This window comes from Erythrolamprus reginae, chromosome 1 (genome assembly GCF_031021105.1).
Source record: "Erythrolamprus reginae isolate rEryReg1 chromosome 1, rEryReg1.hap1, whole genome shotgun sequence".
Taxonomy (NCBI): domain Eukaryota; kingdom Metazoa; phylum Chordata; class Lepidosauria; order Squamata; family Dipsadidae; genus Erythrolamprus; species Erythrolamprus reginae.
The window spans coordinates 381,008,415-381,027,481 of NC_091950.1; the positions used below are offsets into that span (position 1 = coordinate 381,008,415).

General features: G+C 39.0%; 1 protein-coding gene across 5 annotated transcripts in view; it reads right to left on the bottom strand.

Annotated features, from left to right (window-relative positions):
• Positions 1 to 248: 248 nt before the first annotated feature.
• ASB3 (ankyrin repeat and SOCS box containing 3) overlaps positions 249 to 19,067 on the bottom strand; it is a 65,654-nt gene continuing 46,835 nt past the window's right edge. For all 5 annotated transcript variants that reach the window (XM_070734747.1, XM_070734746.1, XM_070734744.1 and 2 more), the window contains exons 8-10: positions 16,955 to 17,203; positions 11,442 to 11,575; positions 249 to 1,005 (exon numbers count right to left, since the gene is read on the bottom strand). In XM_070734747.1, the coding sequence (XP_070590848.1) occupies positions 782 to 1,005; positions 11,442 to 11,575; positions 16,955 to 17,203 (607 nt within the window). In that variant the 3' untranslated portion in view covers positions 249 to 781. The remainder of the gene's footprint in view (positions 1,006 to 11,441; positions 11,576 to 16,954; positions 17,204 to 19,067) is intronic.

Below are 19,067 nucleotides of genomic sequence, written 5' to 3' on the forward strand. Positions count from 1 at the left end.
TCCTTGTCTTTAAGCCAAATCGTTTTAATTAAGACAATCCCTTCATTGGCAACGTTCCCAAAGCCTATGCTCCTCAGATTTGCTGAATCACAATTCCCATCCTCCCTGACTGTCATATCAATGGCCACGCCAGCCATCATTGAGAAAGCAGCAGCAGTCCTAAACTTCTGGAGAATACCAGATTGGGAAAGCATGGCATTTAGGACAGAGCTTGTTTATAGTGAGATCTCTGACAACACACGAATTCATTTATTTATTTCATCGATTTAATTTATTATCATTAATAAATTCATATTATTGTGAGCAAAGGCAACAACAAAATACTTTACCAAGAATACTTCTAAGAAACGTATTTTAATTTTGGAATGACTCCTACCATTGTCCACTAAAGGGCAAGTGAATAACAAGTGTATGATGACTCTGTTATACAAAGGAAGTAGTTGTATGAAAAGTGCGTGCCATAAGGTCAAGTGACACAGGTGGCCATTTTGATGTCATCATAACTTGTTTTAGATGCAATTAATCATTGACGTGATCTATGTTTTACATATCTTTTTTTAAAATTTAAATTATAATTTTTTGATGGGGACGGGCAAAAGATGTACGTTTTCTGGAAGCATCCACGCCGCATTCAAAACATTGGGGACCTGAAGTAATTTAGGTCCAACACATCTGAGAGGCATACCTTTGCAACAACCATCATACTTTATAAAAGTGGAAAACTCCAAAAAACATTCAGATGATCTTGAATCAGTTCTGTTTTTTTCTTTTCTTTGTGTTCTCAATTAGAAGAAGATGGCAAGGCACTTTCTTCATAGACTTCTCCCACCTTAAGCCAAGATTCTGAAATGGAGTATGTTCTTAATACGTCCAAATAAAGTAAAAAGTCTTGTAGGCACGTGGGTATCTGCAACTGGCGGATGTGCTGGTCTGATCGCAAACAATCACTTGTTAAAAGTGACCGAATCTCCAGGCGGCACAGATGAGACAATGACGGGATATGTTCTGTCACAAGAAAGAAACATGCATTGATCAGGAGCAAAACAACTGAGTGTTTCATGAATCTTCTGCTTCAGTGCCAAAGGCCTGTAGAGGGAGGCCAATACCTTTCCTGACACAAGAATTACACTTGGCTTCTGAAGGGTAAGAAGGTCCCAGGCTATACACCACCGAGTAACAGAGTCCAGAGCAAAATTGGATTTTATTTCCTCTAATTCCACCTTACATATAGCAAATAGCTATTGACAAGTTACGTAGCGTAATAATTCTATTTTTCTGTCACATTAAAAATTATCACTGTTACCATTTAATAAGGATTTTTGGTGTCCTGGGGGCAAATTTTCTATACGTTTTTTCCCGCCTGATGATGTCATACATCATCGCCAAACTTTTGTCTGCCATTGCTGATTGGCCAAAATCTTGGCCAATCAATGTTGTTATCGCAAAAATATAAATATCAGGATCACTAAGTGTCTTATTCAATGGTGAGTACCAATAATAATTGTTAATAAATACCGTAGTTGTTAAAGGAATAAGAAATGGTAATTTAAGGGTTTAAAGTGTTAAGGGATGGCTTGTGATACTGTTCATAGCGAAAAATGGTGTATTTACTTCCGCATCTCTACTTCGCGGAAATTCAACTTTCGCGGGCAGTCTCGGAAATCGAGGGAACACTGTACTCTTAGTCTCAGCCATTCTCTGACTTTGTCTCTTTTGGGGTACAGACAGTCTTCTTGGATTTCCTTCTGTTTTCCAATAAAATTTGTATATTTATTTTTCCTCTTTGATAAAATAGGAAAAAAGGGTGTTGTTAATTATTTACTGAATGGGAAATACCTGACTGTCTCATGCCTAATCTTCAAAGAAAGCTAAATTCTGGACTAAAACAATAAGAATAAACAGTGTTTTAAAATTAAACAAAATAAGATCAAAGGACAACCACTAACAAAGCAGGGCAGATTTAATTCAGGACCTGAAATAAGGGTAAGGAGCAGGCCTAAGTATTGAGATAGCAACTTTTCTTTTTTCTTTTCCTTTTTTTATTCACAACATTTCTTACCACGACCAAATCAGGTTTTGACCAATAAATTCATACACACACAAAAAATTCACAGTTGATTACCCCTTCCTGCCATTTTTTTTGTAAACACAAATTTCCAAAATTAGGTTCAGGGCACGACCAAATGCAACCAAAGTTATGGAACAAATTATGCTCCTGATCAGAGGTTCTATTATGTGCTACTGTATATGTGGGTATGGTTCTGCCTGTGTGCAGATGGATAGTTGGAAGGAAGGAAGGAAGGAAGGAAGGAAGGAAGGAAGGAAGGAAGGAAGGAAGGAAGGAAGGAAGGAAGGTATAGATTTAGATGTGTAAAACTTACATTTACAATGTTTTTAAATATGGAAGAAAGCAGAACTGAAATTTCAGATACCAGGCTGAAATATAAGTTGAAGGAAGCAACTAGGGAGGGATTTGATGATTCACTTCAAATGTCTGAACAGATTCACATAAGAGAAGGCTATTATCCATTGTCCCAGAATGTAGGATACAATAAATGGATTTAACTCAAAGAAAGATTCCTTTTAAATGTTAAGAAAATTGTAAAGCTAACAATATTTTGACGACTGGGACCAATTACTGAAAGAGGTGACTCACTATATATGTTCTGGACAGCCATATAATATGAATGCTTTAATCTAGATTCTTGCACTGACGGAAGGACTGGATGGCCCCAAAAGCTTCTGATTTTATCATGCGGGTGGAAAAATATTTACACTGAAAGAAGTTATGGAAAATATTTACAGTGGTTGGAAGGAAAAGGAAAAGGTTGCTTTGGCTAACATTCTCAAATAAACAGGTTCATGTTGAAGAACAAATTATTTCCAACCGTTTTTGGTTACAAAGAAAACAATAAGGAAGTGAAGAATCGTTATGGACTGATCAAAAATATTTTGGCCTTCAAACAAGTAGATTTGTTAAGACTGTTCTTCTGTTTATACAGAAACTGTGAGAATGCTGATTGGGGAGGTACTTTGTAGAGTTGGGAATTGCATACCCTAAAGACACAACTTTACACATAGTCCTTGATTTACTATCACAATCAAGCCCAGAATTTAAACCAGAAGTCATTGCAATTCCTAAGTGAGATGCCCACAGGATCACCTTACTCAAAAACCACAATCCTGACTCTCCTGTTATGGTGATTAAGTGATTGTGTGGATCTTTAAGAAGATCAAAGGAATTACCCTGCCAAAGGGAGGAGGGTGCAGACAGTTCCCCTCTGTGAGCAGAAGGAAACTGTAGCACTGGGCTGGAAAACTCCATGCTGAAATCCAAACAGGATTTTGGCATGAAGTGTTTGCAAAACGGTGCATTCTTAGCAAGCCCTCGGAAATAAGGACATCTTCTCACTTCTGGAAGAAGCTGGCTGGGAATGCCTTATGCTTTAAATGCCCTTTGCAAAATCTTGCTTGGATTTTGGGAAGAACAATTTCACTCAGCCTCCTTCCTTACAAAGAATCTCCACAATGCAGCATATTTGAAATGGATTTTTACTCAGCCCCCAGGAAGCAGATGGCATCTTCTCAGCAAGAGGTCATAGCTGGCAACTTTTTCTGCTGGCTTCCCCACTGACTTGCTGGGGAAGCTGGCAGGGAAGACTAAACATGGCGACCACATAATCACAGGGTGCTTGGCAGCCTGCCTTAAGTTGAAACAGGTTACGAAATGCCCAGATCACTATCACGTGGATATGTATGTGTGGAGGTGATAATGGCCATATGATCAGGCACAGGTTGTAATTTCCAACAATTGCTGAACCAATGGTTAAGCTGACCCCTGCTACCAAGCACATTTTAATTAATTCAAATGAAAAAAATTGCTGGAAAGCAGCAGGTTGAGTTGGGCTGAAGATAACATAATTCATTCTTCCTCTCCACCCACAAATGACTGCTAACTTGTCTTTGTGCTGGAGACCATCTCAGCTTTCCTATTCCCGAATATAGGGGAAAACATGGCTTACTTTAATTCTAGGAGCACAGTTAAAAAGAAAACTGTACACTAAGCCTAGAAAAAACAGTTCTTTCCATGTACTCTATAACTTCAGATTTAACCTACTGGAATCTCAGTCAGCGGTGAGAATAAAAGTGAAGTAAAAAGAATAAATGCCTCACATAATGTTCATTCAGGAAAAAAATGGTTTGAAAACCTTCTGGAAACCCAAAGATGGAGCATCCACAACTTCTGAAAGAAGCTATTCAGATCGATTGTTCTAAATGTCAGGAAATGGTGGTAGTAGGAACAACCAAACTGTTATCCTAAAGTAAAAGGGCTGGGATAAAAATTATTCTTTCTGGTTTTGATACCCACAGTCTACCATTAGCTGGGTCTACTACATAGGTGTACAGTGGTACTCTAGTTACAAACTTAATTCGTTCCGTGACCAGGTTCTTAAGTAGAAAAGTTTGTAAGAAGAAGCAATTTTTCCCATAGGAATCAATGTAAAAGCAAATAATGTGTGCGAGAGGGCAAATCACAGGGAGGGTGAAGGCCCTTCTTCCTCCCAGGAGATTCTTTGAGAGGCCCCACAGAGGCTTCACACCGCCTTTTCCAGCCCTGTCTCCTCCCAGGAGATTCCTAGAGAGGCCCCACGGAGGCTTCTCACCGCCTTTTCTGGCCCTGTTTCCTCCCAAGAAATTCCTAGAGATGCCCCACAGAGGCTTCCCCCTGCCTTTTTCGGTTTCACTTTCGGAGGCTCGGATTTGTAAGTGGAAAATGATTCTTGAGAAGAATCAAAAAAATCTTGAACACCCGGTTCTTATCTAGAAAAGTTTGCAAGTAGAGGTGTTCTTAGGTAGAAGTACCACTGTATATACAAACATGTTTTGTGTATCTGTTTCTCTATGTATACATGCATACATGTACACATACACATATACATACATACAACACATACACATTTTCAGAGCAAAGGGAAATCTCCAGGTTTGGCTGCAGATGGAGATCACTTTACTGAAAACATGAGGAAGAAGAGCCTAGTGCATAGGAGTTTTGAATGGTGATCATGTGTGTGTGTGTGTGTGTGTGTGTGTGTGTGTGTGTGTGTGTGTGTGTGTATATATATATATATATATATATATATATATATATATATATATATATATTTGTTTTCGTAAATTTTCACGGGTATATGTATGTAGATTGTTCTGAGTTCGGGTTTTGCCCTGTGTAATGTTTTAACATTACACAGGGCAAAACCCGAACTCAGAACAATCTACATATATATATATATATATATATTCCTCCTGGCAAGCCAAAGATGATCTCCTTTGAGAGATCATCTTAAAACCAAAGTCCATATGGGTTTATACAGTGAGTGATATTGGTGGCAGTTAACCGAGACCCACTTCAGAACATTACCCATGAAAGAGACATAAATTGGTCAAGATCATATACAGTACTTGGTTTCTTTTACTGAGATTCTGCTAAATAGTAGGTTGTGTGTTCTAAAATGGTGCTCAGGGGGATTATTACTTTTTAGCTCCAGAATTAATTGGCTGGGAATGGTTAATTGTGAGGGTTCTCTTTGCAAATTAGCATAGTATTAGGGTTATTTAACATAAGAAAAGTGAAGTAAAGGTGACCAGGAAAAGTAAAAGTGGTAGAAAATAAGGGTGATTGTTTGACAAAAGATGTCCTGATGAAGTAGGGAGAAATTCAGGAAGCAACTGAAAAAAATAAAAATAAAAGTGATAGCAATACTCAATTTCAGGTGTGCCTATTTATTGCTATGATTTTGCAAAAGGTGCTACTTTTATGGGTTCACATATGTTCTCATTCATTTCCTCTTATGTTCTTCTATAAAGGTTTACCTCTGGATCCTTTAGAACGTAATTTAATAAGCACTCTACAGGATCAAACCAAAAACCCATCTAGTTCATCATCTTATTTCTCACAGGAGCTAACAGGAGGACACTAAGAAGTACGTAAGTAAAATGTCCTGGGTCACTCTTATCTTTCTACGAGTAATATTCAGAGGTATAGTTGGACATGGAAAATTTGCATTTCAGGTAACTAACAACTTTTTATAAACAATTAATGGCTTGAGGAAAGATCGGCAGCAAATAAATTTTAATAAATCAGTATTTGTTAGGGGCAATCATAGAAACATAGAAACATAGAAGTCTGACGGCAGAAAAAGACCTCATGGTCCATCTAGTCTGCCCTTATACTATTTTCTGTATTTTATCTTAGGATGGATATATGTTTATCCCAGGCATGTTTAAATTCAGTTACAGTGAACCCTCGAGTTTCGCGTCCCCAAGGATCGCGAAAGGGCTATTTCGCGAGTTTTCAACCCGGAAGTAAACTCCACCATCTACGCATGCGTGCCCTTCCACGCATGCGTAGATGGTGGAGTTTCCCCGCCGGGCAGAGGCTTCCCTGGGTCTTCCCCCTCTTGCCCCCGTAAGACCCCAGCGGCGGCGCGAGCAACGGCTGTGGGCGGGCGGGCGGCACGCGCGGGGACACCCCAGCTCGGCTCCCCAGCTGGGAAGCGGCCCCAGCAACAGCGTGGGCGGGCGGGCGGTGCCCGCGCGCTTGGGGACATCGCAGCTCGCTCCCCAGCTGGGGAGCGGAGCTAGGGATTCCCCAAGCGCGCGCGCTTTCCCCAGCAACGCGCGCGCGGTCCGGACTCCCTAGCTCGGCTCCCCAGCTGGGAAGCGGCCCCAGCAACAGCGTGGGCGGGCGGGCGGTGCCCGCGCGCTTGGGGACATCGCAGCTCGCTCCCCAGCTGGGGAGCCGAGCTAGGGAGTCCCGACCCCGCGCGCGTTGCTGGGGAAAGCGCGCGCGCTTGGGGAATCCCTAGCTCCGCTTCCCAGCTGGGGAGCGAAGCTAGGGATTCCCCAAGCGCGCGCGCTTTCCCCAGCAACGCGCGCGCGGTCCGGACTCCCTAGCTCGGCTCCCCAGCTGGGAAGCGGCCCCAGCAACAGCGTGGGCGGGCGGGCGGTGCCCGCGCGCTTGGGGACATCGCAGCTCGCTCCCCAGCTGGGGAGCCGAGCTAGGGAGTCCCGACCGCGCGCGCGTTGCTGGGGAAAGCGCGCGCGCTTGGGGAATCCCTAGCTCGGCTCCCCAGCTGGGGAGCGGAGCTAGGGATTCCCCAAGCGCGCGCGCTTTCCCCAGCAACGCGCGGGCGGTCGGGACTCCCTAGCTCGGCTCCCCAGCTGGGAAGCGGCCCCAGCAACAGCGTGAGCAATGGGGTGGGCGGGCGCGAGCAACGGGGTGGGCGGGCGAAGGGCGGGCGGCAGTGGAAGCAAAAACACCATCTGCGCAAGCGCAGATGGTGTTTTTACTTCCGCACCGCTACTTCGCTAAAAATCGATCATCGCGTGGGGTCCTGGAACGGAACCCTCGCGATGATCGAGGGTTCACTGTACTGTGGATTTATCTACCACATCTGCTGGAAGTTTGTTCCAAGGATCTACTACTCTTTCAGTAAAATAATATTTTCTCATGTTCCTTTTGATCTTTCCCCCAACTAACTTCAGATTGTGTCCCCTTGTTCTTGTGTTCACTTTCCTATTAAAAACACTTCCCTCCTGGACCTTATTTAACCCTTTAATATATTTAAATGTTTCGATCATGTCCCCCCTTTTCCTTCTGTCCTCCAGACTATACAAATTGAGTTCATTAAGTCTTTCCTGATACGTTTTATGCTTAAGACCTTCCACCATTCTTGTAGCCCGTCTTTGGACCCGTTCAATTTTGTCAATATCTTTTTGTAGGTGAGGTCTCCAGAACTGAACACAGTATTCCAAATGTGGTCTCACCAGCATTCTATATAGTGGGATCATAATCTCCCTCTTCCTGCTTGTTATACCTCTAGCTATGCAGCCAAGCATCCTACTTGCTTTCCCTACCGCCTGACTGCACTGTTCACCCATTTTGAGACTGTCAGAAATCACTACCCCTAAATCCTTTTCTTTTGAAGTATTTGCCAACACTGAACTGCCAATACAATACTCAAATTGAGGATTCCTTTTCCCCAAGTGCATTATTTTGCATTTGGAAACATTAAACTGCAGTTTCCATTGCTTAGACCATTTATCTAGTAAAGCTAAATCATTTACCATATTATAGACGCCTCCAGGAATATCAACCCTATTGCACACTTTAGAGTCATCGGCAAATAGGCAAACCTTCCCTACCAAACCTTCCCCTATGTCACTCACAAATATATTAAAAAGAATAGGACCCAGAACAGATCCTTGTGGCACACCGCTTGTAACCTGACTCTGCTCAGAATACTCGCCATTAACAATAACTCTCTGATGTCTACGCTTCAGCCAGCTGCAAATCCATTGAACTATACAGGGATTAAGTCCAATCTTCACTAATTTATCTATCAGCTCTTTATGTGGAACCGTATCAAAGGCTTTGCTGAAGTCCAGGTAGGCAATATCCACGGCACCACCTTCATCCAACACCTTTGTGACATAGTCAAAGAAATCAATGAGATTAGTCTGACATGATTTGCCTTCAGTAGAGCCATGCTGATTTGGGTCTAATATTTTGCAACAGCAAATGCAGATTAATTCTATTTTGTGCAGAATCTAACAACAAAACGTAGACCTTTTCCAATTCAATGCTTTCTAGATATACTAGAATAACAATTGCCAAGAATTCCCCAGGCAATATTTAGATGACACCAGGTATACTAAGTTATCAGATACATCAAGCGAGTTCTTGCTGTACACTACAGCGGGTATATTTTATGTTTTCAAGGCATCCCAAAATATTCAAAACGCTTCCATGTGGCCCCCAGAAACCTTTAAAATTATAATCAAATTCCAATCTTTAATGTGACAGAAAGGCAATTAATAAATGAATGACTAGAGACTAATATTGTATTTAATTGTAATAGCATAAAATATATTTTATCATACTTTCATTTAATTCTTGAAGTCAATGTATTTTGGAATGCAACCATGGGAGTGTTCACCGAGAAAGCTGAGCATTCTAATACTGTACTTAAAAAGAAAATATTAGAATGAAGGCAATTCAGACCATACTAACAAAGATAAGTTTGAATTTTTTAAAAAGATCTTTCAGCAGGAAAAAAATAAGGAAGAAAGATCTGGTTGGCAAGCTGATAGAGACCATAAACTGAGATTAATTAAAGCACCATTCAGGCAGAACACTCTCCATGCGTTTGCCGGATTTGAACACAAAAGAAAAGAGACATTTTCTGATCAGAGGCTTTTCTAACCTTTCCATTATTAAAAGATGGTATTTCGGTCTCCAAGGTATCTAGTTAGCAACTGATGATTGCAGACTATATCTGCACTATTCTCCCCACCCGGCAGGCAGTCTGCGGCTTCACTGTTGCCTGCAGTAATTGGATGACCTTTATTTCCAGAGCAGGATTAAGCAGAGCCACAGGATCATTTATTAAAAACACAACAGCACACTGGTTTCAGAAGTCTAATTTGAAGAAGAAAAAAAGCAAAGTTGCACAGATGTCTCTACTACTTTAACACTAACATCCACTGTTTAGGAAATCGTCTAGTCACTCAGCATCTGGCCCAGAATAATCTAGATATTCCCAAGGTCTCTCTACTTTAAAACTAGAAAATCCAGGATCATTCAATTTTCATCAGTAATAATAAATTGGTGTTCATGGCACTTTAAGCTGACCTATCTATCCATCTGCTTTCTCTTTTGTATATGTTTTAATCCACAAAAACACCAAAGTGCTGCTGTGATATCTCACTGTGATAAGGGATGTATTTGTGGGAGAAATGTGCAGAATTCTAAGAATCAATCTCCATGTTCCCAACAGAATCACTCAAAGCCTGAAGGTCATCTCAGTTGCTCAGCTAAAGCAAGCCGACACTATATCAGGCAGCAACAATATTGGAAAATTGTGGAAGGGGAGGATCACTTAAGTACCATAAAAAGGCATCATTTTGTATCATGTCAAGCAATGGTAAACCACTCCTATAAGTTATCAAAAAAACCCACAAAGGCAGACAATATAAGATTATTGACAATATTTAGAATCAGATGATCGGCCCCCTAGGTCAGATTGCAGTCAATATGCCACGGAGGAATAACTAAGGATTTTTTCAGAATATTAATAGTGTTTATGATGTGGCTACATTATAGCCTTTGGAGTGTCTAGTAGCTGGAACTGCAGGGGAGGACGGGGACATGCAGAGCTGCATGAACAGAATTACAGTGAGAACCTGAAATGTAAGAGGCATGAATGTTTCCAGGTCTAGGAAACAGAATGATAGAAACTGAAAAAAGAGAAGTCAAAGTCTTGACAAGACAATATCTTGAGAAGAAGAATGTCAAACAACTCTTAAGAGGGATTGTTACAATCACATCTCTAGATATTGAAGATGGAAACATATACAGAAAAGGGAAATAAAGTAAATTATTTTGGGATAAGTGAGAAAGTAAAACACTATAAAAAAAGAAGTCATAATGTATTTTATTGATTGATATCTATTACATCAACCTGTAGTATAAAAATGGGAAACTAACAACTATTCAATATCCTCATACAAACCCTAAATAAAACAAAGCCATAGTCCAAAGCAAAGCATCTCCAGGTTAGAAAATAATGAAAAGTTCTTTCCTCTTTCCTTATTTATTCAGGTGTATGATTAATGTATGTTGAGACAGCCTGGACTAGAAGAACATGGGCATGATTTTGAAATTGGAGGAAGACATCTCAGTAACCTGAACTCTGGTGATGATACTACTCTAATAAATAAAGGAACTGAAATGAAGCAAAATAACAAAAGTCAGGGGACACTGAAAAAAAATGAGACTCAAATCTAAAAAAATCTAATACAATAAGCACAGCAACAAACCTTAAAATCAACAATGAAGATATTATGCAGGGAAATAGCCTATTTTATAGAATTGATTTGTCGAGAGTTAAGGAACCAGCTGTAAGAAATACACCATAGACTTACACTTGGTGAGTAGCAGTAAATGCCTTGAAAAAATTTTAAGAGGACATAACAAAGATGAGAACTGCACAAGCAACAGTTTTTCCTGTGACTCTCTCCGGATGCAAAAGTTGGACTTCAAAGAAGCAGGATAAAGTGTATTGAACATGTTGAATGTTTGTGTTGGAAAAGACTCCTGAGAATGCCATGGATAGTTAGGATAATAAATAGATCATAGAACTAATTAATCCAGACTTTTCGCTTGGATCACAAAATTGTCAGAATCAAACTATTATATTTTGAACACATTTTGAAATGATTAATACTTTATTTATATGTATATTTAAATCAACATTATGCTGTCTGAACATGTATATCAAGGCTAGAGTCCCTTGCATTATAGAGAACAACGAACTATTTGTTATTCAGACATTAATAAACAGGCCATATAAAAATAAACTGGCTTGTTCTTTGCTTACCAAAGTAAGTACATGGCATCCACATGAAACTGGCCTTGAGGCTGGAAAGAATCTGCTCCACATTCCAAGGAAGCCTTTTCCAATTAGTAAACTCCAGAAGGAAGTTCTGAGCATCACTGCTGACAGAGAAAATCCTAGAAGTGAACAAAAATAAATTACTATAATTTATTTCATATCATATTGAGTGGTGTCAGCTTCCAGTTCAAATTCCTGATCAGCCATATAACCAACTGAGTGATTTGAGGCAAATTATTGTCTTTCAGAAAAACATATAATATTCTCAGTTCACAAAAGAAATGTAAAGATAAATAGCAGTAAACTTTAGAGGATATTAAGTGATGGACTCCTAAAATGCAAAATTTTATTAAACTGGAAAACATGCCATTTCAAATATGTTAATAGAACCCACATGGGCCAGTTCTACTGCTACCATAGTACTCTGTCCTTTCGAATAAAATGAATTTAATAACAGTCTCCTGTAATCCGAGCATCTTTATTTATAATAGATCTTAGTACAGAATGCTTGCATTCTGGATAACAAACACATACATACTCCAATTATAGAGTATGTAGTAAATTATTCAAAAATCATACTGCCAACTGGAAATCATAACTTTGTTCAACTACTGTAATCGATCAGTTTCATTGTCTCACGAGTATCCATAAAGGATCAAAGCACTTAACAGAATCATACAGAGGCTGTGTTTTTTGTGACCTTTGATGATATTTGGCTTCAGAACACAAGGTCTTTTTATTAGTTTAAAATGGCTGTAAATCTAATGTATTCTGCAACAAGATGACTTCTGCCCTTTAAAAGCAAAGAGAATATATTTGGTCTTTTCTACATGGGAAGGAGTGTGTGTATGTTTCATTTTTTGTATTTGTTCAAAGTTTTAGGAACGCAGCATAAAGCAATTTTCCTTTTCACTGGAAAAATAGCAGACCACCTGCTTTCACTGAGGGAGCAACAGAGTTTGAATTTGAAAAAGAACATAGAACTGTGAAGGACCAGCACAATAATCTTCAATTCACCTCCAGCCCCATTGTCTTCCAATAATTCACTTTTGTTCCAAACCTCTACCTGTTCTAAGATCTAAGCTGTTCTAAGGTATAGATACAATAGGGGTATTAGGAAGTTGAGGAGCAACATCATAGGCTTGTTCCTTAAAACTTTTCACTACACCCATTAGAACATTTAATCATGGTGCAGTTTAACATAATAACCATGGCTAAATGCTATGAGTTTGCTCTTCATTAGGCCTGAAGCAGAAATAATTTTCTTTAATGTCGTAATTATCATTAAAATTCAACAAATGCTATTTGCCCTAACTCGCATATTTTTTCTATAGTACAAATTCTCCCCTTTTTCAGAATTAACTATGGTGTTGCATTACATCAGCACTCCTATGAATGCAAAACCTGATTATCAGATCTTGACACTGTAAGCTGAAACTGTTCACAGAATTAACTTCTCTATCAACCTGGCTTATTCCACTGGGGAAAACATGCAATTTGCAAGTTCACTTCCAACAGCTTTAACCATAATTATTTACTTAGGTCATAGTGTTTCCATTCTGTAGTTTTAAATCTTAGCTCAAGCTCTGAATTCTAAATATTAACAGAGTCAGGCAGCAGAATCCCAGAAAGAGAGGATAGACTGATATAGGATTTAAATCAAGAGGAAAAGCCAGCATTATTTTCACATCATTTGAAGGATATGCCAAGATATGCCAAGCTACTTATTTTATAAAAATGTATATAACTATCTATCCCACAAAAATGACAGATAGCAGACAAGCTAATAAATGCAAAGGAGCTTTCTATTAATTTGCTGCTGTAACATTGTTATGCAACAAGCTGCTGTAATATTGTTATGCAACAAGCCCAGATAATAGCATGAGACTACCACCTAGACTCCTAGGATGGCAATATTTTGGGTAATAAACCCTGGTAGCAAAGAGGTTAGAACGCAGTATTGCAGGCTGACTGCCCACAACCTGGAGTTCAATCCTTGATGATGTCTTCCATCATTCAAAGAACCCAGATGTTGGAGGCAATATGCTGACACTGTGAACTGCCCAGAAAATGCTGTAAAGCAATATGGGGCAGTATATAAGTCTGAGCGCTAATGTTACTGTTATCATAATATTACTTTCCATACAAATAGAGTGGAATCTAAGCACTCATCCCAGGCTTGCGAGTAGATTTTTTGTTATTCCTGATGCTCTGATAAATGACAGGTGGGAGGCTTGGGTACACAATAACTCTAAACCACCAGTCCACCTAAGAAAATGTTAACATCAGTCAAAATAATACTTATTGTCTCATTCCTGATTAAATATAGTAGGTCAATTTTGCAATCACTGTTAATTATGCCATCTTCATAATTCTTATCTCCACTGTGGATATATCACTATTTTCCCATTTTTGGACATATAATCTTGCATTACCATATATAAAACCAGTCTTCCATAAATTGTCTATAATTGACAAGCCCAAATCCATATAAAAAGAATTCTGATTTCATCTCAACATTAATCTAAAATTCTTTGCATCATCATATACACTTAATAATCTTTAGGCATATAATAGCCATAGCCTCACTGTCGTTACCATATACAACCATATACAAAATAATATCTAATTGGACTCCAAAAGTCTCAAAAATATTGATTTCACCTGAATATTAATTATTAAAATTCTTTGAATATCATCATGTATTTGTATCCTTTTTTCTTTTTTTTTCTTTTTTGCAAATCCATGCATGGCAAAAAAAAGTCCCTTTGTGCTTTTCACATTTCCAACATTAATTAGAAATGTCTTTATATATGTTAGATAATTTATCTTGTGACATACATTAGTAGTGCATTCCTTTGATACATCCGTATATTGGAACCCAAAATCTTAATCCATTTCATTATGCACTTTTAAACATGGGTTTTTTTCAAATTTTTCAACAAAAGTTTGTACATTTAAGCAATCACATGTCCATAATGCAATTTCTAACTTCACCTTATATTGTCCCAGTCTAGTTAGCTTTTTAGCTACATTCAATTTCTCTCTTAATAATGCATAGAAAATACTTCTTCTGTTAATTATTCTGTTGGTTTCATCTTAAACTGTACATTTTCCTGCATCTTCCTGTCCGGTACGATAACCAACTGTCCAATTGCTTTCTTAGCCTAATTCAAGACACTCACAATGGCATATAAATAATAGTGGACACTATTGCCGAAGGTTCATGCATGTATTTCCAAACATATGCAACATTCCACACATAGTGAGAATGAGGACATTACAGTATATGAGACAGAAGTGGGCAAAAGTTACTATCAGAATGTACTGATCTGCAAGAGATTATGGATTTCTGACAAGCCACTTTTAGCCATAGTAATAACAAAGTTACACATCTATTATTTTTTGTTATATGAATGGATAAAAGAAGTTTAGTAGTTGTCAGGAGTGCATTCTAACTTTAGGAAGGACTTGGCAGTCAGTACAGTCCTGGTATCAACTCTAAATTAGGCTTCAACATTCCATAATTCTAAATTATGTTTCTGTAATTTGTTTTGATCGGTGAATTTGGATGGGGAGAAATGTCATAAATTTGAAATCCTACCTGAACTACACACAGGGTGTTCATGGGGAAAGCATTTTGAAATTCCCTGATATTTCCCTAATATTTCCCTGTAACTTGCGATCTAGTTAAGGCACAGTAATAGATGATGTCATACCAAATGGTGCTCATTTTTGCTTGACTCTCTCAGGCAGCATGATCCGTTTTGTTTTTTTACATGATTTTCCCGATTTTTAAACATTTTAATACAGTTTGGTTTCCCCCCCTGATTTATTCCATTTTTTTCACGAATTCCCTAATAATTCCCTGATATTTCCCGAACTGCAGATTTCCCTGATAATTCCGATTTTCTTGTTTTCCAGGTTTGCTGGACACCCTGTACCCACTTCTATTCAAGATAGCATTTCCACACAATAAGGTTGAGTAACAAAAGCAATTCCTAAGATATAAAATATATGGATGCATGAATGAATAGATCTTTGTATATCTGTATGCCTACAAACAGATGTATGTATGTAAATCGTATGTAAACATAGTGGTGAGCTGGAGCATGATGATGATGATGATGATGATGATGATTATTATTATTATTATTATTATTATTATTATTAATTAGATTTATTAGTATGCCGCCCCTCTCCGTAGACTCCGTAGATTGCTGAGCCTATTGATAATTTTTTTTAATTTTGTGAGCTGATTCACAGCAGAGGTGAGCCTGAACACCTTGTACATTAATCAGCTGCTCCACCGATAACAGTAGTAACAATTGAGCCAGCAGAGTTGATTCTTAAAACATTTAGCAGCACACCAGTATGCATACACAATTATAAAGTACAGTGGTACCTCGAGATACGAGTTTAATTCGTTCCGGACCTGGGCTCTTAAGTCGAGCAGCTCTTATCTCGAACGACTTTTCCCCATAGGAATTAATGTAAATAATTTTAATTGGTTCCAGCCCTCAAAAAACTCACAAAGTTAGTCTAAATTATGCAGAAAGACATGTTTTTAATGAAGAAATGTACATGTACATATAAATGAATAATGAAGTTTCTTTCACTTAACTTGTAAACTTTCTTAAACTTTTAAATTTACATATGTTCAACTTCTCTGCCACCCAATCCTGTAGGACAGAGGTCCCCAACCCTTTTTGCACCAGGGACCGGCTTTAAGCGATCAAGAGAGGAATGGGTGAATGAATGGACGGAGGGTGGGAAGGAAGGAAGGAAAGAGGGAAGGGACAGGAACAGAGGAAGGAAGCAAGGAAACTTATGAAAGGGGAGAGTAAGAGAGGAATGAGTGAAGGGAGGGAGGGAGGGAAGAAGGTGGGAAGGAGAAAGAAAAGAAGAAATAGAGGAAGGGAAGGTAAAAGAGAGAAAGAAAAAGAGCAAGCAAGCAAGCAAGCAAGCAAGCAAGCAAGCAAGAAAGCAAGAAAGAAAGAAAGAAAGAAAGAAAGAAAGAAAGAAAGAAAGAAAGAAAGAAAGAAAGAAAGAAAGAAAGGGGGAAGGGACAGGAACAGAGGAAGGAAGCAAGGAAACTTATGAAAGGGGAGAGTAAGAGAGGAATGAGTGGAGGGAGGGAGGGAGGGAAGAAGGTGGGAAGGAGAAAGAAAAGAAGAAATAGAGGAATGGAAGGTAAAAGAGAGAAAGAAAAAGAGCAAGAAAGAAAGCTGCAAGCACCCCCCCCCCGAGCCCCCCAGGCCGGCTGCAACCTTTTAAAACACGCGCGCCGCTTCGCAGCTGTCTCCTGAAGCCGAACGCGGAAGTTAGCGTTTGGCTTCAGGAGACAGCTCCTTGGCGCTTGAATCTCGAATTTGGGCTTGTAAGTAGAACAAAAATATCTCTCCCCTCCCAGCTCTTATCTCGAGTTGCTCTTAAGTAGAGCAGCTCTTATGTCGGGGTTCCACTGTATACTTATATGCCTATAGTGCCTTGCTTACCAATCATGAATGAGAAGATTCATAGGATTAAACCCAGCTAGCAAGAGTGAGGGCAGCCATTCTTTGTAGTCATGTCCTGCACTGATTGCAAGCTTTGTAAATTCTGCCAGATGCTGCTGACGTGGGAGCTTGCAATCCTTTCTCAAGAAATGCCGAAATAGACCATATCTTCTATGTAGCAGGCAAAGGCCTAAATCTGTTTCAAGAATTTTGATTCCATATTTCAGAAGAATGAGAATTATTTCACTTCTGCAAGAAATGTAGAAGACATATACATGTTACACCTTGCAAGCCACTCAAGAGTTGCCTTGTGGTGAGATGGGCAGCAAATAAATTAAATAATAAACCCAGTGAGATATTACCTTGACATGGTTGTGGGGCTTTTGCGCTGTGAGGAAGATGAGAACTACGCCAGAGGTTCAACCATACTGGGCAGAACTCCTCAAGAGTCAAACATATTTTTCCCCCTTAAAAATATATGGTGAAACGTAGTTTACAGAAATCCATATTGGCTCAGTTGTCACCCAGGTTAACAAGGATCATGCTAGAAATTGGGAGTCCCAGGACATGTAGTGAAAAATGGACAATCAAAAATCAAACTGTTGGCTAAGCAACCAGGATCAACATCAGCATCACAACTAATGGGAGAAAAGGTGTTTACCCGTCACAAATATACAATGATTGAAAACAAAGACACAGACATTTGTACAAATTATTACAGATCAAGTCTAATAAGAGAATATTTAAAACGAATGGACCAGTTCTGCAAAGAACAACGACCAGAGTAAGTAATAATGGAAGAGTGCATAGCTTGGCCAAAGCAAAGGTAGTACCAATAGTAATAGGTGCCTTGGGTACAATTTCATTACAACTGCAACATCGTTGAGATTGACAAATTCACCATCAAGTAAATTGCAAAAGGCAGTTTTACTCACATCTCTCATCATGTGATAATATGTGTAATTGTGCATAGAAAAATCAACCTAAATCCTTCTGCATTTAATTATTCTGTTGATTTCATCTTAAGCTGTACACCTTCCTGCATTAATGTCTTGATACGATAATCAGCTGTCCAATTGCTTTCCTAACCCAACTCAAGACACTCACAATGGCATATAAAGTAATACTGGGCATTGTAACCATATATTAAAGTTCACTGATTCTAGTCCGCTTCAGACATGCTGAACAAACATAAAAAAACGTAGTGTGACAATATGCCGTATTTTTCTGTGTATTAGACGCACCTTTTTCCTCCCCCAAATAGGCTGATAATTAGGGTGCATCTTATACACTGAATGCAGCTTTTCCCCCCCCAGCCCTAACTAGCTGCTAACAATCTTCCCAGCTCTTACCTTGCATTGTTTCTCATTTTTTCTGTCTGTGAAGAATGTTTTCCAAGCCCTATGTCTTTGCAGGATTTGTTTCATTTCTCTCTCTCTCTCTCTCTCTCTCTCTCTCTCTCTCTCTCTCTCTCTCTCTCTCTCTCCCTCCCTCCCTCCCTCTCCCTCCCCCTCCCTCCCTTGTAAAAAGTGTACATGGTTTTAAAAAGTATACATGATTGTAAAACGTATTCTGCTACACTGGTATTTTATTAAACAATATAATACTACACCATTTGGTTCAGAATGCTTTTTTCCTTGTTTTCCTCCTCTAAAATTTAGGTGAGTCTTATACATCGGTGCGTCTTATACACCAAAAAATACCGTATGCAACACCATAAATATCCACATCTGACTATCCCTTGGAAAGGACTTAACAAATAGACAAAAATCCCCAATCCAGTCTGAACATCTGCAACAAATAATATTAAATAATGGTAACAGAGCATTTATGCAAACAAATTTTCCAAAAATTAACCTGTAACCTACCAGTTAGTTAATTTGCTAAATAGCTGGTACATTCCTTCTTAATGGCACTAGGTTAATGACTGAACCTCCCTACACCATCCATTAAATTAGTTGAGTTCTTTGAATACAAATGACAGTTCAGCAGAATATTTCAACAAACCATCCATAAAGTTCACCAAACATGAGCTGAGGGGTGAGTTTCTATCTGCAACAATCTTTCCAACAGAGCCCTCTAGGACAGATTGAGCAGAGCAGGAGACAATGAT